Source organism: Ochotona princeps, chromosome 6 (assembly GCF_030435755.1).
Source record: "Ochotona princeps isolate mOchPri1 chromosome 6, mOchPri1.hap1, whole genome shotgun sequence".
Classification (NCBI taxonomy): domain Eukaryota; kingdom Metazoa; phylum Chordata; class Mammalia; order Lagomorpha; family Ochotonidae; genus Ochotona; species Ochotona princeps.
The window spans coordinates 5,106,704-5,134,165 of record NC_080837.1 but is presented as its reverse complement, the minus strand read 5'-3'; the positions used below and the strand labels follow the sequence as shown (position 1 = coordinate 5,134,165).

The 27,462-nt window shown below is 58.0% G+C and overlaps 1 protein-coding gene across 1 annotated transcript in view; it reads left to right on the top strand.

Annotated features, from left to right (window-relative positions):
- The window catches only part of PSTPIP1 (proline-serine-threonine phosphatase interacting protein 1), a 29,939-nt gene extending 7,279 nt beyond the window's left edge, over nt 1–22,660 (top strand). Inside the window, exons 2-15 of the mRNA XM_058665500.1 lie at nt 12,810–12,910; nt 13,112–13,186; nt 17,399–17,433; nt 17,591–17,697; nt 18,594–18,656; nt 18,985–19,083; nt 19,653–19,698; nt 20,111–20,190; nt 20,322–20,420; nt 20,561–20,657; nt 21,016–21,106; nt 21,593–21,648; nt 21,761–21,885; nt 22,400–22,660. Coding sequence (XP_058521483.1) covers nt 12,810–12,910; nt 13,112–13,186; nt 17,399–17,433; nt 17,591–17,697; nt 18,594–18,656; nt 18,985–19,083; nt 19,653–19,698; nt 20,111–20,190; nt 20,322–20,420; nt 20,561–20,657; nt 21,016–21,106; nt 21,593–21,648; nt 21,761–21,885; nt 22,400–22,531 — 1,206 coding nt within the window. The 3' untranslated portion in view covers nt 22,532–22,660. The remainder of the gene's footprint in view (nt 1–12,809; nt 12,911–13,111; nt 13,187–17,398; nt 17,434–17,590; nt 17,698–18,593; nt 18,657–18,984; nt 19,084–19,652; nt 19,699–20,110; nt 20,191–20,321; nt 20,421–20,560; nt 20,658–21,015; nt 21,107–21,592; nt 21,649–21,760; nt 21,886–22,399) is intronic.
- Nucleotides 22,661–27,462: the final 4,802 nt, after the last annotated feature.

Here is a 27,462-nt window from a genome sequence, read left to right as displayed (position 1 = left end):
AGAAGTCTGTGTGCAGCCGCAGGGTTCCCAGGCTTGCTCTTGGTGGGTAGCGGCAGGTGGAACTCCCCATCCTAGGGCTCTCACAGAGGAACTGGGGACAGTCTGGGGTGGAGAAGGAGGCCTCGCTGGGGCCTAGCAGAGTAGTTGAGAACTGGGGAGATGCCCAGGCTGGGGCGGAGACTCCCCCACTTTGCTTTGTCTCTTTGCGCAGTCTCCCAGGCGGCAGCTCGCTAGCTCGCGTGCAGAGCGCCTCTGGCCTGCAGCTGGGGGCGGGATACCCTCACTGCTGGCCCCGAGCCTGGCTGACGCTGCAAACCGCAGAGGCAGGGAACTTAGGCAGGAAACGGAAACTGCCTCCGAGTGGAGCTGGAGAGCGTGCCCCCCGCCCCCGGGGGGCCGCCCGCACCACCACAGGCGCTCGGTCCGTGGGCTGGGGGAAGATCCTTCCTACAGCAGTTGCTGAGGGGAGGCTTAGGGTGCCATCCGGAAGCTGCTCCCCACCCCAAAAAAATCCCCCTCCCGCATCTGTGCCTTGAGGTTGGGTTGAATGGGAAGTGGCTGCTCCACCCCTCTGCCCATGAACGGGAGCCAAGCTGGCGTGTGCACCTGCAGGGTGACTTCATCAACGGCTCTCCCACTTCTGTTCCTCAATACTTTTGATGGTGCACCTCTGGCTTCAGGGGACAAATGTCTATTCCCATAACCTGCCCTAGCCTCAGTCCTGGGACAGCAGCCTCCTTCCTGCTATGTAGAGAGGAAAGGAGACTGTTGGTGGTGGGATGCTGGGGGGAGTGGGGAACTCCACAGGATGGACTTGAAGCCAGACCTGGCTGCTGCCCGAGCCCTGATGGGCTGAGTGGGAGGTGATGGCGGTCGGCTGAGGCCTTGGGGTGCTGAGCAGCGGGCATCCGGGTAACCGCCGTGGAAAGCGGTGAAGGTGCTGGTGACCAGCTTCCCACATTGGGCAACAGGAAGAAGCAGCAAGCAGGGCGGGGACTGGGGGTGGGGGTGGGGATGCAGGGACAGGAAGCTGAGTTGTCCAGGGAGGCAGGAACAGGTCAAAGGCCCTTGGTCCTCAGACACCCCGACACCTGGTCCCAGCAGCCTTTCTGGAGGCGAGGCCTGGGCTTCTGCATTCCCTCACTCTTCCAGAACTTCTGTGGTGAGCCATGGGTGCACGAGGGTGCTTGGAGGCCAAGGTATGGCTACATCTGACACCTGCTACAAGTGTACTGACACGGGAGGGTTTCATGTGTGGCCATGGAGCCATTCTTCCCTGGGCTTCCAGCAACATCAGTACAGCAGCTGTCTCCACCTGGAACCACTTTATCAGCCTAAACAGAAACTGGCTCCAGGGACCAGCCACTCCCCACCTCTGCCACACCTTCCCCCCCCCACCCCCTGGCTTCTCTGTTCTACTTCCTCTCTCTCCCCACAAACCTGCCAATTCTAGGCAGGTCATGGTATTTATTCTTTGATGTCTGGTGTCTTTAAGAGTGCATCAGCATGTCTTTCCATTCTTTTGTTCAAAGTTTACTTTTGTTTAAAATGCAGAGTTACAGAGAGGAGACACAGGAAGATCTGCCATCCCCAAATAGCACAATGGCAGAGCTGACCTGATCCAGGAGCCGGGGGCTTCTTCTGGGTCTCCCACACGGGTGCAGGGTCCCAAGACTTTGGACCGTCCTCGACTGCTTTCCCAGGCCACAAGCAGGGAGCTGGATGGGAAGAGGAGCAGTCAGGACTCAAACAAGTACCTTTACGCAGTGCCACTGCTGCAGGTGGAGGCTTAGTATGCCTTGCCAAGGCATCAACCCCACAAATCTTATGTTCTACACTCCTCACTAGGTCTGTCCACCTGTGCAGCCACTGACAGCCATGGGGAGGTGTACCCTCCTGCGGGCAGCTGTGCCATGGATGTGCCATGCTTCAGTAGGAGTCTTGCTCTCAGTTCTTCCGGGGGTGATGACCCGAGGAGTGAGATTGCTAGGTTGCACAGTGACCCCAGGTATAAGCTTCGTGTAACTGCCAGACTGGTTCCCACGGCCGCCATCCCAAATTACATCCCACTCAGCACGGCCTGGGGTACCTGAGTCCCTACATCTCTGCCAACAATTCTCCATTTCTTTCTGGCTCAGACCCATCCTGGAGGGCACAAAGTGGTTTCAGTTGGCGTGGTACTAATAACACAGGGTGTCTTTATTGGCCATTGGTAATTTTCTGTTTTTTAAAGATTTATCCATCTTCTTTGGAAAATCAGATCTACAGAGAGGAGGAGAGACAGAAAGATCTTCCATTCACTGGTTCCCTCCCCAAGTGGCCACAACGGCCAGAGCTGAGCTGATCAGAAGCCAGGAGCCTCCTCTAGATCTCCCACATGGGTGCAGGCTCCCAAGGCTTTGGGCTGTCCTCGGCTGCTTTCCCAGGCCACAGCAGGGAGCTGGATGGGAAGTGGAACAGTCAGGACATTAAGCGGCACCCACATGGGACCCCGGCTACTAGGCTACCACACTGGACCTCCATTGGGAATTTTTTTTTGGCAGAAATGTCTACCGAAGGCTTCTGGTCCATCTGTGAATTATGCTGTTGGTCTTTTTTGCTGTTAAGGTTGTAGGAGTTCTTAAATCTGTTCTGGATATCCATACCCCATCACACATGTGATGGGGAGTTTTCTCCTGTCCTGTGGATTTGATTTATACCCTTTTCGATGCGTGAAAATTTTTCATTGTGTTGAAGTTTAGTTTGTCTCCTTTTTATGTTGCAGTTTGGGCCTTCGATGTCATGTCTGAGGAATCATTGCTGAATTCAGTGCCATGAAGGTTTCTCCTGCTTTATGCTCTTAGCTCTCATGTTGAGTTCCGTGATGGGTTTTGAGTTTATTTGTATGTGTGGTATGAGGGAAGGATCCAGCCGCGTTCTCTGGGGGTGTTTATATCCAAGTTCCCAGCACACTGTGTGGATAAGACGGTCCTTCTCCCGCCAAATGGTCTTGGCACTCTGGGCCAAAATCAACGGGCCAGTGGGGGTGGTGTTTGGTGAAACCACTGCCGTGGATGTGCCATGCTTCAGTAGGAGGAAGCTCATGACCCTGAGCTGAGCTATTCCAAAGCTCAGAGCCAGGAGCTTCTTCCAGGTCTTCCACATGAGTATAGGGGCTCAAACACGTGGGCCATCCTCTGCTGCTCTCCCAGGCCACAAGCAGGGAGCTGGATGGGAAGTGGAGCAGCCAGGATTAATACATCCCAAAAGGCGATGCTAGCATTGCAGATGGAAACTTAGCCTACCTGCCCTGGTGCCAGTCCGATTCCTCCTGCTCTTATGAGACCAAAAACACACAAGAAACCAGAAACAGGGACCCCAGCATTGGAGCTGTCACCTCCTGCCCCCCAGGGCAGGCCTCCACAGGAAGCAGGAAATGTGAGTAGGCCCAGACTTGAACCCGCAGGAACTCGTGGGTGTCCCCTGGCAGCGTCTCCAGCACTGTGCCACACGCCCGCCCTGGGCTTGTTCCACTCTGTCACTGTGTGCCTGTCACCATGACAACGCCACACTGCTCTGCTTAGTGCCAGTCCTCCATCTCTGCCATTCCCATTCCACAGATTGGGACACTGAGGCTTGAGCCTTCCAGGGGTGGCCACCTTCCATGACAGGGAGGCCCTGCAGGTCCCAGATAGCTGCAGTTGCAAAAGCCCAGGGGCTCCCTTGTGGATCCCTCCCCAGCATCCCTTCCCAGAGTAAGGGAAAAGGGGACCTGGCAAAGGGGGCAGCATAGAAAGCCTGGCCCTGGGCACACACAGCAGGGGTGCAGGGGCCTGTCCGGTACAGGGTGCGTGCTGTGTACCCACAGGGCGGGGAGACCACACTGGCATGGAAGAGGACAGATCCCGGGTGCAGAGGGACAGGACAGGGGTGGCCAGGGCTGGGGTTGGGTTGGGAGCTGCTCTGGATGGCTGCAATTTCATGCCAACCCTGCAGGATACTGCCTCACCCCGCGTCTTGCTTTGCGCCCCACTGATGCAGGCTGAGGGAGAGGCAGACAGGGCTGCTCAGGCCTGTTTAGCATTTGTTTAGTTTTTCTTTCCACACTGGGGCTCTGCATTGCTGGTTTGCACAATGCCAAGTTCTGGGCTCCCCTATCCCTGGGAGGGGGTTGGGGAGATGTCACCTTCGCTTCTACCTCTCCTACTCTGACCTGGGGACCCAGGGTCCCTCTCCAATTGCACTGCCTCCGTGGTGGCCCACTCCTGTGGCTGACAGGACAGGGTGTGTGTGTGTGGCTGGAGCCCCGGGCCAGCTCCAAAGCTCAGAGTTCACTGAGACCAGCAGAGGAAGCCAAGATGCTCTAGTGGCTGTGGGGCCACCCTGCCTCCATGAGAAAGTTCCCAAGGGTCCTTCCCAGTCAGTCCCTAGGGCAGGGCCATAGAGGCTATGGAGTGGGGGCATGGGAATGTAGGGTCTAGCACGCTTGTAGAGGTGCAGAGGGGGGAGCCACCATTACAGGGAAGCATCACAGGCCAGCCCCAGGCCCCCTCTCTGCTCCCTGTAGTTACCAGGGCCCCAGCTTTGCAGCCCTTGTCAAGTGGCAGGTGCCTGTCAGGGGTCAGACCCATTTCCCAGGCAGCTGCCCCGACAGGGATCCCCACTTCACGCAGCTGCACAGACCACACTGGGGAGAGGTAGTAGCGTGGCACTGGCTTCACATGAATGTTGCAGGGGGTCAGGGAGCAGGGGCACTGGCATTGGATCCATCTGCACCCCATCAGATGCCCTGTCCACCTAGCAGCTGCTTTACCTGAAATCATGGCTTGGTTCTGGCTCCTTGTATGTTTTGGTTTAATAAAAGTAAGAAGGAAGAAGGCCTGGCGCAGTAGCCTAGTGGCTAAAGTCCTCGCCTTGCACACACAGGGATCCTGTACGGGCTCTGCTTCATATCCCACCTGCGCCACTTCCCATCCAGCTCCCTGCTTGTAGCCTGGGAAAGCAGTTGTGGATGGCCCAAAGCCTTGGGACCCTGCATTCGTGTGGGAGACCCAGATGAAGCTCCTGGCTCCTGGCTTTGGATCGGTGCAGCACTGGCCGTTGCACTCACTTGGGGAGTGAATCATCAGATGGAAGATCTTCCTCTCTGTCTCCCCTCCTCTCTGTATATCTGACTTTGTAATAAAAATAAATAAATCTTTTAAAAAAAGATATTGTTTTTTTGGAAAGTCAGATTTACAGAGAGAACGAGAGACAGAGAGAAAGATCCATCCACTCATTCACTCCCCAAGCAGCTGCAATGGCCAGAGCTGAGCAGATCCAAAGCTAGGAGCTGGGAGCTTCTTTGGGTCTCCCATGTGGGTGCAGGGTCCCAAGGCTTTGGGCCGTCCTCGACTGCTTTCCCAGGCCACAAGCAGGGAGCTGGATGGGAAGTGGAGCAGGCAGGATTAGAACCGGCGCCCGTATGGGATCCCAGCGCGTTCAAGGCTAGGACTTTAGCTGCTAGGCCACGCTGCTGGGTCCTAAAAACAACATCTGTAACACACACAAAACAGAAGAAAGAAGCAGGGTGGGGTGGGGATAGCGGTAGGAATGGAGTTGAGCAGGGCTTGTAAGACCTTAGGGCACGGTGGGGTAGTAGGCTTAGCTTTACCAACTGATGAGCCCCGGGGAAAGCCTCCCCTTCCTCCCTGGCTGAGGAACCCTGGCAAGGTTGAGCAGGCATTGAGAGTAACAGTGAAGTGCCATGTGGGTTAGGCTGCCACCTGCAAGCAATGGCTCAGGTACCTGGATTCCAGTCAGCCTCATGGGCCATCTGCCAGAGCGCCAGGCTCCTGGCTGCTGCAAGCATTTTCGGGGTGGACCAGTGGGTAGAAGACCCCGCCTTGCTGGAAAGCCTGCAGAGCCCCTAACAGGCAAATATGGGTGGCCACGATAGAACGCTAGGCTAGCCTGTGTCCTCCCTGAGTGACGCGGCCACTTGTCCACCCGAGAAGCACCTTGTACTCCCTGCCTAAGCCTTGTGGCTCCTGGGAAGCCCTTCCTGGTTGGCCTTCCTGGACCTGCCTGCAGGAGTACTGCCCAGGGACCCAAGGCTCTCAGTATACCTGATGGTGCACAGAGCTTCTCCGCGGCACCCCTAGATACTTACTTGGGGCCTTCTTTTACTAAGCTTTCACTCTCCCCCAACCCCGGGGGGGTCATACTCCAGGTGAATAGTTGGATCACTTACTGAAGTCTCTGGTTATCCATCCACCAATTCAGCTATCCACCATGAATCTGTCATCCATCCATTTACCCATCTATCCATTCACTCATCCATCCATCCACCTGCCATTCCTTTACCCATCCTTTGCCCATCCATCCTCCATCCACATGGCACCTGACTGGTCCTGTGAGCCCTTGAGTGAGGTGATGAAAGACCCAGGCTGCTCCCACTGACGTGCCTTCCTTGAGTATCATTGGTTCCCTCCTCTAGGTCATGGGTACAATCACACCTGCCTGGAGGGGGAGCAGTCTGGTGCAGGATGAGTCTGTCAGGCTTGCCTGAGGGTGCCTATCCTGCAACCAAGTGGCCTGGTCCTTTCCAGGGCCCCCTCAGGGACCAGCCCTGTTCTCCCATCACCTGGCCTGCTGGCCAGGCAGCGCTGGGACAGGTGCTGGCCCCAGGACCCACAGCACAGGGAACCAGACTGACCCACCTGCTGCCCCTGGGGCACCTTCTCCAGGACTCAACATCTGCTGCCGTGGATTCCATCATCACCCTCAGGACGTGGTTGCTCCGTCCCGAGGGACAAGCGGCAGGACAGTGGTGGCAGGGGTGCTGCTGCTAAGTTATCACAGGTGGGCAGCTGAGGAACATAGCGGGGGGCGAAAGCCACCTGGGCTGAACCAGACTGAGGCAGGGTGCCTGGAACTCCATCCAGGTGTCCCCCATGCGTGGAAGGGCCCCAAGCCCTGGGGCCATCTTCTGATGCTTCCCAGACACATTTGCAGGGAGCTGGATTGCAAGTGCAGCAGCCAAGACTTGAACTGGCACCCAAGTGGGATGTTGGCACCACAGACAAAGGCTTAGCCTGGTATAACATCATGCTTGCCCCAGAAGGTGATTTTTATTTTATTTTTTTTTTAAGATTTATTTATTTTTATTACAAAGTCAGATATACAGAGAGGAGGAGAAGACAGATCTTTCATCCACTCATTCACTCCCCAAGTGAGCTCAACGGCCGGTGCTGCACTGATCCGATGCCAGGAGCCAGGAACTTCCTCCAGGTCTCCCACACGGGTGCAGGGTCCCAAGGCTTTGGGCCATCCTCTACTGCTTTCCCAGGCCACAAGCAGGGAGCTGGATGGGAAGTGGAGCAGGCAGGATTAGAATCGGCGCCCATGTGGGATCCTGGCCCTTTCAAGATGAGGACTTTAGCCACTAGGGCACGCCGCTGGGCCTCAGAAGGTGATTTTTAAATCCAGGTGTCCAGGAGTGAGGCACCTCCTGACCTAAGTGTGTGTCAGAAGTTGCAAAGTCCCAGCCATGGAACTCAGAAGGATGCAAGCTGGAAACTCCTGGCAGAGTGTGGCTGATGGATCCAACTCCATCCCCTGCCTCCATCCCTACCCTTGTACCTGCCAGAACCAGACCAGTCCAAGCTACGCTGAAGTTTTGCTGTCCCACTCAAAGGTGGGTCCACCCTAGTCCCAGCCTTGCTCTGGGAGAGGAGGTGCTTGTTGCATGGCCAGCTGTCTCAGCGGTTCCAGAGGAGGGAGCCAGAGTGGGGCAGTGAGGGCGTGGAGAGGCGAGCTCCTCATGCTGTGTAACAGGTGGCAGGTGCCCTTGAGTGGCAGGTGCACACAGACCAGCTTCTGCTCTGCCACCCTCCGGGGACCTGTGCACTCACTGCCCCAAGCCGTGCTTGCCCTGCAGCTCATCCCATGCAGCTGCACTGGGGTGAAGGGCTCCTGGCTCCCTCTCAGGTGGGATTTGCGCACAGAGCCCCCACTGGAAGGGTTGACTCACTCCCCCACCCCACCCTGTCTGTGCACCTCACAGCCTAGGGGAAGATTTTGTGTGTAGAGGCAGGCAGGGCTTTGGGGAAGTTATAGCCAGTGAGCTAGGAGTTGTGTTCAGCAGGGAAGTAGTGAGAGGCTAGAAACCATAATCTGGGCCCAGGAGACCCAGGTTCAAATCCCCACTGTGCTTTGCAGATTCCTGGGGAGCTGCTTGCTTGGTTTAAAAAAAGAGGTGGGGCTCTTTGGGGCTAAGTTTGACTCACTGGATTAAGTCTCTGCCTGCAGAGCCAACATTCTCTATGAGAACCAATTCCATTCTGGACTGCTCCATCTCAAATCCATCTCCACTGGTCTCCTATGTGGGACGTCTTTCTCTGCTTTCCCATACTAGGCTACCACGCTGGGCCCTTAAATAAATCTTTTAAAAAATACATTTAGTTTAGCCTGGTGTGCTAGCCTAGTGGCTAAATCTTTGCCTTGCATGCGCCAGAATCCAATATGGGCACCGGTACATGTCCTGACAATCCCACTTCCCATCCAGCTCCCTGCTTGTGGTCTGGGAAAGCAACTGAGGACGGGCCAAAGTCTTGGATCCCTGGACCTACTTGTTGACCTGGAAGAGACTCGTGGCTTCTGGCTTTGGATCGGCTTATCTCTGGCTGTTGTAACCTCTTGGGCAATGAATCAGAGGGCAAGAGATCTATTTCCTTCTGTCTGTATATCTGCCCTTCCAATAATAAATAAATAAATCTTTAAATAAATAGACAAACAACAAAAAGTAGAGCCTGGAATCTGACAGGAAAGAGCTGGCGTGGATTGGCTCATGCCTCGCTGGGTGGGACACAAAGATTAGTCACTCCTCACCATGGTGTTGGGGATTTCCCTGCACACCCCCCCCAAAAAACAAACAAAAAAATGTCCTGCACCTTAATTGTCGACAAATGTCTTGTTAGAGTTAAAAGCCGGTCTAGATTACCCTAAAATCTGCCAAGATCAGCAAAATTATACTTCAACACAACAAATGGCTAAATACTAAAATGAAATAGACACGAGACAGCTGAATGGTACCTTATAGCCATTTTAAGGTATATAGCAGTCGGTTCTGTATATAAAACTAAAACTGAAATGTCAATGGGCTAATCATAGGTTGTGGTTAAGAACTTGCTTTTTTTTTTTTTTTTTTTTTTGTAACACACTGGTTACTCACAACCATGTCAATTCCATAATGTTGCAAATTGCTGTTGATGTTATGTCGGGACTCTTGGTTGAATGGGATGATATTCTGCCAGCTCTAACAACGGACCAGAAATGGCCTCCCCAAGAGACTGTTCAACCCATCTGGACAATAAATAGCTGGACTTTATACTTGATATATGTTTGCAAGGAAAGAATCTTGATTGAATTTGAACTGTAATACTGCATCAAGGTGGAGGAAGCCACCAGGGGGGAGGGGCGTGGGGGGGATTCCCAGAGCCTATGAAACTGTAACATAATGCAAAATAATTAATAAAAAAAATGTATTTAGTTATTAGCATTCTCCTTGGCTGAGTCAGTCCCATGTACCTACAATGCCGGGGGTTTTTTACAGGCTTGAAGCCAAGATCCAGGAGCCTGGCACTGCATCTGGGGCTGCCGCAGCAGAGACCCCAGTACCTAAGCTGCTTGCCAGGGCACCCTGTAGTAGGAAGCAGGCTTCAGGAATGGAGTCAGGATGGGGAACCAGGTGCTCCGCTTGCTGGGCCGTGCAGGTGTTAAGTGACCCTTCCATGCTGCCCACTGCACTTCTGTATGGTGGGTGAGACTCCTTGGGGGCAGCAGAGCACACCCAGGGGGGCCTCAAACACAACGCCTGGGCTTCCTCTGTGACACAGCTGTGCCTTCAAGCCACCCTTGCTGGTGGGGGAGTCAGGCCCGGGGAAGGGAAGTGGCTTGCTCATGGCCCTGGTCTTTGTGGCCAAGCCCCATGGCCACCGAGAGTGATATAGGCAGGCCTAGGGGGAAGTAAGGGTGGGGGTGGGGCCAGAGGCCTAGCTGTAATGCACCATTCTGGGGCATGCGTGGCTGGGCCCGGGCTAGTTCCTACCCAGGGACACCCATAGCAGAAGGGGCCAAAGATCTGCCCACCCCCCCACACACACACTGTGGTGGTGGCGAGGCTGGGTCCCACATCTAGTTTCTGACACTTCCAGTCCACGGTGGGCTAGCACCCAGACTGGGCATGGCACCCCAGAGCCAGCAATACCACGTGGTCCTCAGCCGCCCAACCCTGGAAAGCCCTGGTAGCTGAATCACAGCTTTGCTTTGCGGTGGACAGGGTCCAAGCAATTATTTCCAAAAGTTACTTTTCATTTTTTCCTTTTATTTTGAGAGGTAGAGAAAAAGAGGCAAAGAGCTTCCATCTTGGTTTACTTCCCAAATGCCCACCACAGCTGGCACTGAGCTGGATCTCCGCCATGAGTGGCTGTCCCCATGGTGTCCCTAGTGTGTGCATGAGCAGGAGTCCGGAGCCGGACAGGGGCCTAGAACCCTGGCCCTCTGATGTGGGACCCTAGCGTATCTGGTTAAAAACTGCTTGGGTGGGCCCGGCGGCGTGGCCTAGCAGCTAAAGTCTTCACCTTGAACGCCCTGGGGTCCCATATGGGCGCCGGTTCTAATCCCAGCAGCTCCACTTCCCATCCAGCTCCCTGCTTGTGGCCAGGGAAAGCAGCCAAGGATGGCCCAATGCATTGGGACCCTGCACCCGTGTGGGAGACCCGGAAGAGGTTCCAGGTTCCTGGCATCGGATCGGTGCAGCACCGGTCGTTGCGGCTCACTTGGGGAGTGAATGGAAGATCTTCCTCTCTGTCTGTCCTCCTCTCTCTGTATATCTGACTTTGTAATAAAAATAAATCTTTAAAAAAAAAACTGCTTGGGTAACAGCTGACAGATGTGGTAGGTGACTTTGGGGATCAAATCTTGAATTGGGGGCCTGGTGTGATAGCCTAGTGGCTAAGATCCTCGCTTTACATGCACTGGGATCCCATACGGGCGCAGGTTCTAATCCCAGCTGCTCCACTCCCCATCCAGCTCCCTGCCTGTGGCCTGGGAAAAGCCTTGGGACCCCGCACCCGCATGGGAGACCCGGAAGAAGCTCTGGGCTCTTGACTTCAGATCGACTCAGCTCTGGCCATTGTGGCCACTTGGGGAGTGAATGAGTGGATGGATGATCTTTCTCTCTGTCTCTCCTCCTCTCTGTATATCTGCTTTCAATATAAATAAATAAATCTTTAAAAATTAAAAGATCCTGAATTGGGACCCTGTTCCAGCTGAGCGGCTTGAGGCATTTCCTTCTGCTACCATGGCCTCTTGGTAAACACCTCCACCTGCTGACTCCATGGCTCCGACACTGGGGGATGGGGCAGGGGCAATGTGCAGTCTCGGGGAACAGGGGTCTAAGGAATGCCAAGGTCACAGGGACAGAGGCCAGGTGGGGTTGGGAGGTGATGGCAAGGGCAGGGGGTCGGGTGTAGCGCACCTGCTGGCTGATGGACTCAAACCACTGGCACCTGGACTTCTTCAACAGCGTCAGAGGCTGCCGGGTAAGGGGCAGGAGAGGGTGAAAGAGGAGGACGCCTGGGGAAAGGGGGGTGCAGGGCTGGAAAATTGGTGAGCAGACCTGGGGCGGGGCAACAGAGGGCAGGATGGGGGTGGGGTGGGCAGGCACTTCCTCGGAACAGCCTGCCGACTTGTGACCTTGGCTCACCGGGCTGTAGCCCATGCGGGCACTACTGTGCCCACACACAGAGGAGTCTCCAGGCCGTGGAGCTTTTGGGGGACTCAAGCTCCTGGGGACCCAACAGGATGGCTGCTGTAGGTTTGCCGCAACTTTTTTCTGCTTCAGAGACCTCGGGAAGGACGGTGGGGAGGGGGAGGGAGCACCTGCATCAACTGTGCCCTTCCCCCATATTGCTGCTTTTTGGGGCTGAGAACCACATCGTCTGCTCCCAGGGCTTGGTGCCAATGCCTTTTCCTCCAGGAAGCCCTCTGTACTGCTGCCCAGGCACCTGCAATTGGAGGGCGTGGCCTGGGGCTGACCTTGAGGATGTGGGAGCCCTACTGGCTCTGGGATGCGGGGGCGGGGGGGTGGTGGGAGGAAGACAGGTGACAGGTGCAGCCCCCAGAGGGGTTCAGGGCCCTTGGCTTCTCCCTGGACAGCCAGGAAGGGGCAGCCTGACCCTAGGACCCTTTGTCTAGGCCTGGGACTGTGCCAAGGACACCTCCCTGCTTCCCTCCCTTCTCCACCCTCCCCAGAACCTGCAGCTCAGCCTCAGGGCCAGAAGGTGCTACAGTGTGGGAAAGGAGCAGCAGGTGGGCAGGAACGCTAGGAGGGCCTGCAGGTGCAGGGGTGGAGGGGGGAGAGAGAGAGAGAGAGAGAGTGTTGCAGCTGTAGGTGCTCCCTGTCCCCTGGGGATTCCTTCCTTGTGATCAACCCCACCCCGCCCGTGTAGGAAGTGAACGCAGGCATGCCCAGAGCAGCTTGCCTTACCTGTGTGCTACAAATGAAGGACTCCTGAGCCACACACGGGGAGCCCAACATGGGGCTGGGGCTCACAATGGGTGATCAACGGTCAGGCCTGGCGGTGTGGAGGTGGCCGGCACGGTCTAGGGTCAAGGTCAGGCCACTGCTGGCTTCCAGGCTTGTCCTCCTCAAGTGAGGCTGCCCTGACGCCTCCTCCTGGCTGCTGGGCCAACGCAACAAGGTTATGGGCTGAGGGTGTGTTTGACAACCTCAGAGGGCTGGCTGGTCCTGGCCCCTCACCGCGGTCCACTGTCCCGTGTACCAGTGCAGAGACTTCACGGCACACACGGGCTACGAGGTGCTGCTGCAGCGGCTGCTGGACGGAAGGAAGATGTGCAAAGATGTGGAGGAGCTGCTCAGACAGAGGTGAGTGGTGGGGGGGCTGTGAGGGCTGGGGCCAGAGCAGACATTGCCCCCTCCTGGGAGCGCCCCCCACGAGCAGGCCTCACTGAGCTCCCCCTGTCCTAATGCCTATGCTGGGCCACGGGCACTGCCAGCCAGGGCTAGGGGATTGGAGGTCTGCAGCTGGTGTCCTGGAGGCCCACGGTGTGTGCTCTGTTCCTGCAGGGCCCAGGCGGAAGAGCGTTATGGAAAGGAGCTGGTGCAGATAGCGCGCAAGGCAGGAGGCCAGACGGAAATCAAGTGAGTGTCCAGGCCAGGCCAAGCCTTGGGCAGGATGCAGGGCTTCCTAGTGTAGGGGGTCAACGGGGCAGGGCCTGGGAGGGCCTGGCTTGCTATGGAGTAGGGGCTGAGGACCCTCCTTGGAGTACCCCAGGTGCCGGGGAGAAGCAGGCTGGAGTTTATCAACCCCTGAGGCACCTGCAGTGCAAGTCTGCACCTGAGGGCCAGGTGTCCGGTGGCTTCTGGGGTGGACATGTAGCCTGGACTTGGGGGACACAGGACAGGGTAGCTGGCCTGATACAGCTGGAGGATGCCGAAGGGGGCAGATGCTTGATGCCCCAATGTGTCCCCCAACGCGGGGGTCCAAGTTTGACCCCATGGCTACCATTACAACCTCTTTGCTCACACCTGCTTTTCTTGGATTCACCTGAGTCAGCGCTTACCTGCCTGCCCTGATGGGCTGCTATGCGAGTCCCCAAGCACACAGGGGGTAGAAGTCTGTCTGAGGAGAGGGGCGCATGCTAGGTGTGACCCCTGCTGCCTGTCCCTTCCAAGCCAGCTGCAGAACAAGGGCTTTCCTGGGAAAGCAAGGGGAGTTCGTGGGCGGGAGAGGAGGTGGCCTGTGTGAGCAACCCTAGGTCACTGGCAGTCACAGGAGACCCAAGTGCACAGCAGGGGTACAAGTGTGGGAAGCAGGGCTCCGGGCCACATCCCATCCCACTTCTGAGGCCGGTCTGGGGCTTGCTTCAGGATGGGATGGTCACGCCCTTGAGGCCCAGGCCCCTGCCTGCCTGGGGAGGAGCTGCTGCAGGCTGTTACACTGCCACACAGTGGACACGGGGGTCTTGGCAGCTCACACACCCCACTTCCCATATCCCTCCTAGTGAGAAACTGGGGCCCTCTTCTTCAGGACTGAGCCCCTCCCTGGCCCAGAGCCAGGACTGGGGGCTGGAAATGGGGAGAGGAGAGGGGGCTTGAATCCAGAGGTGGAACCCAGGCAGGCAGGGAATAGGAGCCCCAGCTGGAGGGCCAGAGCAGCTGTGGGGCGTCAGAAACACAACCTGCGCCCACCCCCAGCCCCACTCTCAGAATCTCAGAACAGGTGGGATAACAGGGAAAGGGGCTAGGTGGCCTTGGAGCCCAGCAGGTACACTGGCTGGGGGGAGGCAGGGCCAAGGGCATCCCTGCTACACCCAGAGCCCTTGAGTGACAGCCCACCCCAGTTCACCCGCAGCCTCTCTCAGGACCACAGCCCTTGCAGAGCCTGGCTCGGTGGATGGTACACAGTTGGAGCTCCATAATTGCTACTGTGAGCCCCCATGATGCATTAGGACCTGGTGAGGCCACCCAGTCATTCCATTCTTTGACCTTGGATCAAGCATCCATTGTTCATCCACAGTCAGCGAGCACTTATGCTGTGCCCACAAGCACTTACGCGGCACCAACTGTGTGCCTGAACTAAGTCAGGGGATTCAAGAATTAAAGACAAAGAGAGGGTTCCTGGGCAAGTAGCCACAATCTAGCACACCAAGGGCAAGTCATTCTCCTTCCCTTGTCCCCCGACCCTGCCCCACTATCAGGGCCTTCCTGTATGTTGCCAGACTCCGGGGGTCCCCTCAGTCCCGTCAGTACCTGTTGAAGGCGGCCTTGGGGGCTCCCATGGGATTCTGACAGTGCATATGGCCTGCTCAGCCTGGGACACGCACCCCAAAATCTGTCCCCAAGGCCCAGCTTCTCGGCCTTGGTGCTCATCCAAGCCTGCCTTAGCCTGCCCGCTCCATTTCAAGCCACGTGCTATGAGCTCCTAGAAGCTGCAAGAGAACCGGGCAGCAGGGCTGGCCAGCTTGCTGAGCCCATAGGTGGCCGGCCGCCCCACCCCCACCTGAGTCAGCGGGTAGGGCATGTGCAGAGATGGGTGTCTGAGCACAGACTCGCAGGCTGAGTCAGGGTGAGGGGACAAGGCCTGTGTGAGGACATGGTGGATGGGGTACAGGAGGTGGAGTCAGGGAGGGGAGTCTGGAGGATGGGGACAGTATCTGCTGCAGCCAGGAAGGGAGGAGGACCAAGCAGGGGCAGGGCTCCCTGATTCCCCCGGTCCAAGGTTAAGCTGTTATCATGTGGAGTGCCTCGGCTGACCCACAGTGGGGGTTGGGGGAACCAAGAGATTGTGACCTGAGGGTGCCGGGTGGGGATGTGGCCAGAGCCCCAAGCAGGATGGGCACTGTGTAAGTACAGCCCCGGAGGCCCAGCCAGGCCAAGGGGACAGACCAAGGGGAAGGAGCATGCGCTGAGGCCCCCACCAGGACTGTCTCCAGGTGGGGGGCAGAGTGGAATGCCCACCTAAGGGTGCTGTTGGCTGCATGAAAAACAGGGTCCAGGCCCAGCTGTTCCTCAGCACCCCCAGGGGTCCAAGTCCATGGATTTGGGGTTGGCATAGGCCCTGGAATGTTATCAGGTTCTGTCATTGTGGGTTACAAACCAGGGGAGAATGGGAGGAGACCCCAGCACCATCCTTGCCCCAGAAGCAGAGAGGACATGAGGCCAGGGAGTGGGGCTGACAGGTGGAAATGACAGGCAAGGATCAGGAGAGGCTGTGAAAGGGGACCCCCCGGGGTCAGCAGGTGGGCCTGGCTGAGAGCAGGCAGAGCCAGGCCAAAGCCGGGGTTCCTGGCTGGAGTGGGTGGGCAGCCTCTGTGAGATGAAGGGGGCAGAGGCTGCACAGGCCCCAAGCTAGGGGGTCAGGGGAAGGACCGTGTCTGGATAGGGCGTCATCACGGATGGATGGATGAGAGGGGGCTTACTGAGTTTGGGGGGCTGTCACTCAGCTGGGAACCCAGTGTGATTGCTGGAGAAAGGAGAGGGGTGTTAGTGCTGGCCAAGGAAGGCAGGGTATCCTTTGATAGCCACTTGACCTTGTTTTTCTCACCTGTGAAATGGAACTAACAGGAAGTGTTATCTGTGTGTGGGGGCAGCACCACTGGGTCCCACCTGAGGGAACTGAGAATCTGCATTTTTTAAACTTTTTTTTAAAGATTTATTTATTTTTATCACAAAGTCTGCATTTCTAACAGGCAGCCTCTGCTGCAGGTGGTGAGCCACGGATTTCCCGAGGGCCCAGCGCTCCTCCAGGTCCTTGGGAATCCATAAGGGCTTCCTCGCAGCCTCCACGGCAGGCGGCCAGGTGGCGTGCAGCCTCCTTGCCAGCAGGGGGCACCTGTGAGGTGCCTGGAGCCTGGCAATGATCCGCCTGATGCCCGCTGCTGTTTTTTCCCTGAGAAGTTCCCTCTGTGGGGTTTTTCCGCAGCCGCCCACACCCACCCCCTGCAAAATCCAGAGTCCACCTTAGGCTCCTCCTCCCACCTCCAGTGGTGAGAGGTCTTCCTCCTGGCCTGGGGCCCTGATGGAGCCGGGCCCTGGGGGCCATGGGCCTGAGCAAGCCCCTCCTCAGCTGCTTGTTGGATGCCAGTTTGATTTGAATTTGCAGCCAACAACGCATACTGCTGTTCAGTTGTTTATTATTGGGCCCGGTGTGGTGGCCTAGTGGCTGAGGTCCTTGTCTTGAACGTACTGGGATTCCATGTGAGTGCCGGTTCTAATCCTGGCGGCTCTACTTCCCATCCAGCTCCCTGCCTGTGGCCTGGGAAAGCAGTCGAGGACGGCACAAAGCCTTGGGACCCTGCATTCGTGTGGGAGACCCGGAAGAGCTCCTGGCTCCGGATTGGCGCAGCTCTGGCTGTTGTGGTCACTTGGGGGAATGAATCATAGGATGGAAGATCTTCCTTACTGTCTCTCCTCTTCTCTGTATATCTAACTTTACAATAAAAATAAAATCTTTAAAAAAAAGAAAAGTTGTTTATTATTAGAGAGGTAGGGAGAGATCCCAGCTGCTGGTTCACTCTCTGGATGCCCACAGGGGCCAACAAGCCAGGAACTCCACCCAGGGCTCCCAGAGGGGTTGCAGGAGCCCGCCTGCTCAGACCGTGACCCCAGCTGCCTGCCGAGGTTGAGTGGATTAGCAGGTGGCTGGCATGGGGAAATGTGCTTGCAGTCCCACTTTGAAAACATTGCTGGCTGTTTTCTCTGTTCTGTTGAACATTCAGGGCCATAGTGGGAAGGCCTGACTCTGTTGTGACTCCCCCAGAGGCTGGGGTCCGGGGAACACAGTCCCCACCTGGCTCAGGGCTCCCAGTGTTGTACTGCCTTCCCACTGACCAGCACCTCTCTGTTCTGCAGCACCCTGAGGACTTCCTTCGACTCCCTGAAGCAGCGTGAGTCCCACCACCCCCCTTCTCTACCCAAACCAGGAGGGGTGAGCTTGGCCTTGGCCTGGCTCTGCACCGGGAGTGACCCCGGTAGGGTGGTGGCAGCAGAGGGGGATCCTGGCCGAGGCCAGCGTGGGGACCGGCATGCATGATTGGTTCCTAGAGATGGAGAATGTGGGCAGCGCACACATCCAGCTGGCACTGGCCCTGCGCGAGGAACTGCGCAGCCTCGAGGAGTTCCGGGAGCGACAGAAAGAACAGAGGAAGAAGGTGAGGTAGGGGTGGGCAGGTGCTGAGGCTCAGAGGAGGGACAGAGTGGGAGGGGCAGACACAGGCTACCTTGGGTGTCCCATGTAGGGTGAGGGGTTTTGGAGAGAGGCTGAGCTGGGAGCGGTCACGCAAGTGCAGTTCTGGCCAGCATGCAGGGCACCTTGTGGACAGTGTGCAGGCAGAGACTGGACGCCCTAGTGACCGATAGCCTGTCCCCTGCCCAGGGAGGAAGGACTTTGCTGAGCACCCCAAGGAAGGAGGTTCCCCTGCTGCCAGGGGGTTGGGAGTCTTGGTAGCCACTTCCCTTCCCTGGCCGCAGTTCCCCTGTGGTGACATGGGGCCCTTGGGTGCACCTCCCACACTTGGGTCCTGGAACCTTGGGCTTAGCAGGCGGGGTGCTACTCCCTGTCCCCACCCTGGATCTCACTTCCAGAGCAGACCCTGATCATGTCCCCATAGCCATTTGCAGGGTGCTTGCCCCTGTGGCCCACTAGAACTCTTTGGGACAGTGTCCTGTGCTGGGGTGGCCAGCCTGGGTGCCAGGGCATTTCCAGTTGGCCTCCCCCGCCCACATTATGGTGGTGATCTCCATCCCGGCCTTTTCTGCTTTATTCTCCATCCTGTGGCCTGGGAGGCAGGTTGGGGTGTGGTGGCCTGTGTCCACGCAGGGAGGAGGGGATCTGTCCATGGTACACACGCCATCTGTGTGTTGGAGCAGGGGGTTCCCAGCCCGAGGCCAGGGTCTGCTGTGGGTCTCGTTGCCCTGCTCCTGAGGGTGACTGAGGACTGGGTGAGCCCCCTGCTGCCACATGCCCTCCACTTTGGGGCCAGCGCTGCACCCCGTCTCAGGGAGGCCTGAGGCCGCAGGCCCGTGCTCATAGCTGTCTCCCTCTTAGTATGAGGCTGTCATGGACCGCGTGCAGAAGAGCAAGCTGCTGTTCTACAAAAAGGCCATGGAGGTTCGTGTGGGCTTGGGCAGGGCATGGGGCGGGCCCCAGCAGCCCTGGGCTGGGTACCGCGAGCGAGGCCCAGAGCGGAGAAAGGTTCCTGGGGAGGGGTGTAGCAGGGTATGTGCAGTCTCCTAGGCCACACTGTCCCTGGGGTGAGGGGTCACACAAGGCTGTCCACCCTCCTGTCTCCATCCTAAATCCTGGGACCTCAGGCCCTGGCTGGGATGGCTCCTCTTCACTCCCCTCCGAGCCGTCTGACAAGGACTATTGAGGCTGAGTGGGGGAGGGGGCAGAGTAGGACTGTGCAGCCCCCCAAGTCCTGCCTGCCCACCCCCAGTCCAAGAAGACCTATGAGCAGAAGTGCCGGGACGCTGACGACGCTGAGCAGGCCTTTGAGCGCATCAGCGCCAATGGCCACCAGAAGCAGGTGGAGAAGGTGGGTGGGGCCTGGGGCCATGGGACAGGACCTGCACCTGGGACACACTGGCTGCTCCCCCTAACAGACACACACACAACCTCCACCCTCAGTGCCCCACTGTGGGCTCTCTGGGAGCTGAATGTTGTTGCCACTACCACCTTCAGGGCAGGCCCCCTGGGCCCAGGGCAGGGAACAGACCTTCCCCTGGCACAGCCCTTGGAGAGAGGGTTGGGGCGGAGGTGGGGTGTGTGTGTGTGTGCGTTTCCTGTGCAAGGCTTAGGCTGGGAAACTGCAGAGACGAGGAGCCAAAACCCAGGTGCGCAAGGGCCCAGAACACATCACCCACTGCATACCTGAGTGGGCAGGGGTCCAAGTCCTGGCCAGTAACCACAGAAAGCAGGGCAGACCCTCAGGGCTTGGGTCTGGGGTCCTAGATGTGAATGGGGGGAACTGCTCCCGGTGGGCACGCTGGGTGGCCAGGGAGAGGTGACAGGGTCGCTGTGGGCAGCCAAGGCAGATGGAAGCTGAGGGCCGGGCAGGTTGGGTCTTGTTCCCAGGGCTCAGCCTGCCTGTGTTTGTTTCCTCAGAGCCAGAACAAAGCCAGGCAGTGCAAGGATGCAGCCACGGAGGCAGGTACACACCCCCTGCCCCCTCAGACGTCTGCGTGCCACTGGCTTCCACCTGTGTGTGCACGTGAGCGGGACAGGCCACCTTGTGATGGGCAGCTTCGGACAGTCCTGTGGGCAGCTGCTGTCCTGGCCCCGTCCAGGAACGGAGGCACAGAAGGGCTTAGCAGCTTACTCAAGTGGTGGTGACTGCACAGCACCCAGGGTCCGCCATAGCCACAGCTGTGGGAGGTGGAGACATCCTGCCTTATGGGCGAGGCAGCTCTGCCAGTCAGGAGGTGGCTGCGGTCAGCACAGGGTGCGGGGGTGGTCCTGCGTGGAAGGGCACAAGGGGGGGTGGTCGTGCGTGCAGGAAGGTGTGTGGGCCAGGGGTAGGGTGGGGCTGGGGCTGTCCCACCTCAGGGCCCTTGTGCTTTCAGAGCGCCTGTACCGGCAGAACATTGAGCAGCTAGAGAAGGTGCGGAGCGAGTGGGAGCAGGAGCACAGGACCACCTGCGAGGTGAGTGCCCCACCCGTATGGCCCCAGCCACGGCCTCCTCACAGGGGCAGGCTCAGGGCTGGGGTCCCATGTGCCACAGTGGTCACTCCTGGCAGTGTGCACCCTCTTCACTACCTGCCCACTGCCTGCAGGCCTTCCAGCTGCAGGAGGCTGACCGGCTGACCATCCTACGCAATGCCTTGTGGGTACATTGCAACCAGCTCTCCATGCAGTGTGTGAAGGACGATGAGGTGCGGGGGGAGGCTGGCCTTGGGGGACCCTGGGCAGCTGCACCTCGGCCCCCCGACACCCCGAGAATGGGAAGGCCGGCTCCTGGGGTCTACTGGGCTGTGGGGTGGCCTTGGCCCACACCTCCACCCCTTTTGCCCAGCTCTACGAAGAGGTGCGGCTGGCGCTGGAGAGCTGCAGTGTAGATGCCGACATCGAGGGCTTCATCCAGGCCAAGAGCACGGGCACTGAGCCCCCGGGTGAGGCCCCACATGAGCAGCATGGCCTCAGGGTCCAAGCCCAGGGTGGCTCCCTCCTGGGGAGGGAGAGGTAGGGGTGGACCTGGGGCAGGCATCACGGGACTGTGTCGCCACCTGCTGACTTCTCAAGGTCAAAGGCTTGAGTTGAGGACCTGTGAGTAGCAGCAGACAGGTCCGTCCTGGTCTGCCTGGGCCCTGTGAAGTCTTGAGGCCACAGAGTTGATCTTGCTGGTGCCAGCAGTGCGTGTGTATGGAGGTGGGGTAGTGGCGTGGCTCTCCCTGGCTTGGCCAGGGGTGGCCTGGGTGGCCGGGCAGTGCCCTTCCCACTGCCTGGGCCTCATAGCTGTCCTGTCCCCAGCTCCGGTGTCCTACCAGAACTACTACGACCGGGAGGTCTCCACGGCAGCTGGGAGCCCTGGAGTGCTTCCATCCTGTGGCATGATTAAGAGGTGAGTACCCTAGAGATGCTCACACCTGAGGATGGAGCCCCAGGGAACCCTGGCATGAAAGAGATAGCACTCCACTTTCTCACCAGCAACTGTGCTGGGCTTCGCAGCTGCTCTCTGGCCTGCTGTGTTGCCTCCTTACGGAGCCCTGCCGTAAGCAGTCCCCCAGGCCATGGGGGCATCTGTGACCTTGCCCACCCGAGGACCAGGGCATCTCTCAGGCCACTTCAGTTCCCCCACCTTGTGGGGAGGGCTGGAAGAGGGACAAAAAAGGAGCCAGATGGAATGGGGTAAACAGGGGAGGCACTGAAACCATGCATGTGGAGGATCCCCTTGCCCAGGTGCAGTATGGGACGTCTGGGGGGCAGCTCACTGGCCTGCGGGACAAGGCTGGGGCAGGGGCTGGCATCCCTGTTCTAGCTCTGAGCATTCGCTCTGCCCAAGGGGCATGGGCACGGGTGAAAGGACCCACTCTCCTTCCTGCCCCAGGTTCTCTGGGCTGCTCCACGGAAGTCCCAAGGCCACGTCGTCAGCAGCTCCCACAGGTAATGGGAGACACACTGACCCCAGGGGGAGGGGAAGCAGCCCCCTCCAGCAGCTGAGGCCCTTCGAAAAGGTGGGCTCTGGGTTTCACCCCACTCCCCTTCCTGCTCCCAGAGGTCCTGATGGCCACCCCTGAGGGGAAGGAGGGGGTCTACGCGGCCATCGACGTGCAGGAGTCGCCAGGAAATGCCATCTCGCCAGTCTGGGACTACCGGGCACTCTACGACTACACGGCACAGGTGAGGCCCTGGCCTTGCCAGGACAGCATGTGGGATCCACACGTTGGCTCCAAGCTGTGCACCTGTGTGTGGGTGCTTTCCACAGGTAACCCTGACTGTGGGGGCACAGATTGGCCAGGGCCCGCCCAGGCCTTCTGCTGTGCTGGGAGTGACCTTCTCATGTCCCTGGTCAGGCAGCCATCAGGGCTGCTGTGCTGAGACCTTATTGGTGCCTGGCCAGACCTGCCCAGCCTGCAGCTGAGCATCCCACGTGGCTGGCTGTGGGCAGCACTGCTTGGGGCAGAGGGTCCCACAGCTGGCCCAGGAAGGGAGCCAGGCCCAAATGAGGGGCCCCCTCCAGGCCCACAGCAGGGGGGACTAGAGAGTGTGTGTTCCCTGGTGTGAGGTGACAAGTGCCACTGCCCAAGCCAGCTCAGGGGAGGCCCTGAGGCCCTGAGGGTGCTTGGGGCACACCCCCTGTGTGTCTCCAAGGAGCCGCCAAGCCCCCAGTCTCACCCTTCTTCCTCTTGCCCAGAACTCAGAAGAGCTGGATATCTCAGCAGGGGATGTGTTGACGGTCATCCTGGAGGGCGAGGACGGCTGGTGGACAGTGGAACGGAATGGGCAGCGAGGCTTCGTGCCTGGGTCCTACCTGGAGAAGCTCTGAGGAAGGGGCTGCAGCCCCCACCCATTGGGATCTGCCCTTCTCGGGGGGGCCAATGGGAGCCCAGAACGGCAAATGGTGCCAGCTGCTGCCTGAGGAGTCTCCTTTTGGGGGGAATAAAGGCGTGTACCCTCAGTCCCTGGTCTGTGGGGTTCCTCTCTCCTCCTCCAGCCCCAGTCACCGAAGGCCCAGCCCGGGCCTGGTCCCAGTCACCAGGACACCCCCCACCGGCAGTGGGAAGCTGGCGGCTGGGGGCTCAGAGAGGCAGGGCAGCAGGTGACTGGAATGGGAAGTGGTTGAAAGGCCTGTTGCAGGTACAGAGGCCATGGTGGGGAGTGGGGAAGACATGGTCTGGGACCAGCAGGTGCCAAGTGGTTCCCACCCCAGTAGGGCAAACACTGCCAGGCTGGCTGAGCCACATCCCACTGTATTAAAGTCCCAGCCGGCCACCTCTCACCTGGCACACAGATCCCATGTGCCAGGCTGCCATCAGAGGCCACTGCCACAGGACACATGTCCATCTCTGTGCCCTTATTTTCATGGTGTGAGCAAGGCGGTGGGTTTGGTCAGGCTGAGGCCGGTGGAGGAGGAGGACGGGCCTTGGCACTGGGGCATCACCATCGCTGCATCTCAGGTGGCCAGGATGAGGGTGTGGGTCTCCAAGCAGGATCACAAGGAGCCCACAGCATTTCTTCCTGCAGTGTTGGTTTCCTCACCAACAGCAGCCTTCCTGGACGTGGTTCTGGGGAGAAGGTGCACCCTGCTGGTGGACCTCACTCTCCCCAAGATGTGGCCATCCCAGGACTCACCCCTCAGCTGCAGCCGGGTCCCAGCACTTCAGATTTTGCATCTGCTGTGTCACTCCCCCAAAGGCCTGTAACAGCCAGGACTAGGCCAAGCATTGCACCTGCTCCTCGTGGATGGCAGGGTGGCGCATACCTGTGCCATCCCCTGCTGCCTTCCAGGGTGTGCATCAGCAGGGAGCTGGCTGGGAAGCAGACGCTGGAAACAGGATGCAGACGCTCCACACAAAGGCTCCAGCACTACACTTCTACCAAGATGTTCTGAGGCCCTCTGACTGGAGCTGTAGTGGCTCACAGGCTGAGTGTGCCAAGGGGAGGGGTGCCCTCAAAGAGCTGTCACCCAGAACAGGACATACTCGAACCCTCCCATCTAGGCAGCAGCAGACGGCCAGAGTGGCGAGAGCCCGCGAGCAGTCAGGCCCGTCTAGGAGCAGCGGCAGGGCCGCATGCCTGTTCTGGATGCGGGAGTGCTCTGGCAGCAGCAGAAGGCTGCTGAACCCCAGGAGGACATGGGTGGCAGCTGGGACCCAGTAGAGGCAGGACAGCCAAGCCGAGGGTCAGCTGCCTGCAGCCAAGGGGCAGAGTAGGAGAGCCAGTTCCAGGGCCATCTCTTCCCTCAAGTCCACTGTGCCTGAACCCAAGCATTCCTTGCTGCACAGGGCTTTAAAGGAACCTCTGGCCTAGATACCTATCCTCACTCTGACAGGTACTGCAGCATCATAGGCCCCAGTGGGAGGTGGGAGATGAGCATAAGTTGAGAGCCTGCTCCCTGGCCATTCAGGCAGCCGAGCAGATGGGAGCAGCTACTGGGAAAGTACATGTATGCCAGGGAAACACCCACAGAAGAACCTGTATGGAGCCACTGTTTCCACTGCAACCATAGCTGTGGTTGTGGCACTGTGTCCAGCACCCCAGTCCCAGGCCCAGCAACCCCATGGGCTCTTCTGGCTGGCTCTGGTGCAATGGGTGTCCTGCTTGCAGGTGGAACCCAGGGCAGAGGCAAGCAGCTTGCTGCCCCTGGTACCGTTAGGACTCCTGGGACACAGCTCCCAGATGGTGCTCAGCAGAATCCCTTGGGGAGGCTATGGGAGAGCAGAAAGGGTCCTTCCACATCACTTCAGGCCTTGAGGCCACAGGGGCCAGCAGCACTTCCTAGCCCTGGTTGCCAAACACAACCCCAGGAGAAATCTCAACATCAGCTGAGGCTTCGGCTCCATTTAGGGAACTGGATGCAGGCAGCAGGTACACAGGGATGCTGATGCGCAGCCGGGGCTGAGAGCCTAGAGCCCAGGTTCTTTGGGTGTGAAAACCACACTCTTGTCCTGCCCTCAGACCTGGGTGACTGCCACGGGCCAGACTCAGACACACTGCCTTCTACTTTCTCATTTTCCACCACTTTCTTTACACACTCACAAAAGCCAGACGTGCAAAGCAGCCAGGCGCCCCCCGCCCAGCACTGTCCAATGGGTTTCCTCTGCAGCTTCCCTGGGGAATGCCTGCAGCAGCATAGGTCACTGCAATACACGGCCACCAGGATACATGGACCCCAAGACATGGCATGTCCACACCAACCAGCACGGATGAGGACAACTGGGATGACTCCATCCCTAATAGCACTGGACGCTGCGGCTCACTCCGTTTCCTAAGCCACCAGCTCTACTACCTGCTGCACAGGGGAGAAAGCAGCAGCTGAAACCCAACGGGCTGGGCTGACGGTTCAGCTCCTCTTCCCGACTCCCCGGCTGGGGGAAAGAGCAAGTGCCAAGGGGCTAAGGTGCCTCTGCTGGTGGCATGGGAACTGATGTACTCTTTCTGGAAAGATCTATGATCACGGCAACAAGTGGCTTCCGATTCAGGGTAAATCACCACGAGGACTCTAGCCCTGAATCATGTGCGGCAGCATGGCGTGGGGTGACGGAAATGCCAGGAAGGAGGTGGAGGGGGAGGCTGCCTGGCACCGCTCTGTTCCCAGGGGGGATGGGATGCTGAGGGAACACGACCTCAGGCAGGGAAGTGTCAGGTGCTGCCAGGGTGTCTGCTGAACACAGCAAGGCTGGGCTAGCCTCACCGTCCAGCCACTGTGCCCTGGCTAACGTGAGCCCTAACACAGCTGTGCGGCCAACAGAAGGGACCAGCAAGTCCCACAGTTCCACCATGACAAGGCCTTGCCCCAAATGGCCATCAAAAGAAAAGAAAGCCAGCCCCACACCTGCTTTCACATGGCGGCGGGGGGAAGGGGTCTTCAAAAACTCCATGGAAAACGTGTTCTGGGCAAAAAAAAAAAAAAAAAAAAAAAAAAAGACGAGGAGCTCAATTTTAAAAAAAGGATATTTTTTCTGGGGCCAGCATTGTGACATGGTGGGTTAAGCCACAGCCCAGGAAATTGCCATCTATTTTGAGTGGCAGGTCTCTGACATGAGCACAGACCTTAGCTGCCTTGCTGCTGACTCAGCGCCCCGCTAACACATCTGGGAAAGCAGTGGAAGACAGCCTAGGTACCGGGACCCCTGCCACTCCACAGGGGATCAGGGTGAAGCTCCTGGTTCCTGGCTTTGGGTTAGCTCAGCTCTGGCTATTGTGGCCACTTGGGGAGTGAGCTGGCCAATGGAAGATCTTTCTGTCTCCCCTTCTCTCTGTAAATCTACCTTTCCAATAAAACAATAAATAAAATTTGAAACCTTGAGTGAACAAACAGAAAGGGAGAGAGAGAAATTTTCCATCTGCTGCTTCATTCCCTAAACGGTCAAAATGTCTAGAGGTAGTAAAGAGTGCAGCCAAACGACGGACTGCCTCAGGTCTCTCACGTAGGTGAAAGGGCTCCAGCACTCAAGTCATCTGTCTCCTACTTTTTTTCAAGTGGTGTAGCAGAGAGTTGGATCCTTGCTCCAAAATGGGATGCCAGCATTGTGGGCGGTGGCTTGACTCTTTGCACACAACGCTACCTCTGCAAAATTTGTTTTGCACCAGAATGAACTACTTTTCTTTACTTTCTGTGAACTTTCTGCAATGCCCTCGCAGCTGCAGAGAACAGTCCAGAAGGCCAGACACCCCCGTGGTGGGACTGTGGGCATTTTGTTCTTCAGGACCGTCTGTGCTGCTGACATTTTTAAAGCACCCATTGATCACTTTTGTTAAAAGGAAGATTTTAAAAGACACAAAGCAATTCAGTGAATTGGCACAGACAGGGAACAAAGGTGGTCCAGCAGCCAGGAGAGCTCTGACAGAGGCCACAGGGCTGGACCAGGAAGGCGCATCGTGACCCCGAGCCACCGACACAGCCTGACGCAGGCACCGCCACAGCAAACCCCTCTTGTCGGAGGAACAAATGGATGGCGATGACCTGTAACGCGTTCAGGAACTAGGAACCTGCCATCCCAGAACGGCTGTGCAACACGGGTGCGAGCAAAGCCAGGGTGGGCTGACTGGGGATTGCAGCTGGCATTCACCATCCTGGCAGACAGATTGGGCTGGAGTGGTACCACGTACTTCAGACAAGAGAAGCCTGGTGCCAACAGCAAGCAGTCGGCATTCTGGGCCAAGTCCCCAGTTGACCTTATCATCACTGGAGGATGGACGGCGCCCTGACCAGGCGTGCCAGGTACTTACATAGCTCCTTGCCAACTGAATTAGGCTGCGGGAGGGAGGACTTTTCTCTCATCGTTGTCCATCCGGTCCAGCTCCCCTGAGATTCTTGATGGAGGCCTGGGTCAGTCTCTTCTGTGGGTGGGTGTTGTGCTCCCGTGATGTGCTCCCGCGTAGCCACAGGGCCCTTGCTGTGGGTTTGAAGTGCCTTCCCTGGCTTCCCTCCTGGATGGCCCCCCTTTCACAACTAATGGTGGCTTACAGAAGAGCATTCACTCACCTTCCTGGACCAGGTGACCGTAAACAGCATGCCCATGGTGGGCCTCCCATGAGGCACCTGTGTGGATGCGACACAGGCAGTGCTCTGGCTGTGGGAGGCACCCAGCCTCCTCCTGTCTAAGTATCTGACCAGACAGCCCGCAGATCCTGGGCAAGCAGCTGCAGCATTTCAAAAGGAGGGACCACACCACCAGGGGGCCTTTTCCTCACCTCTCCCCAACTGCCCTTGGAACCGAAAACACTTGCGTGAGTCCCAGGCCTGCTCCGACA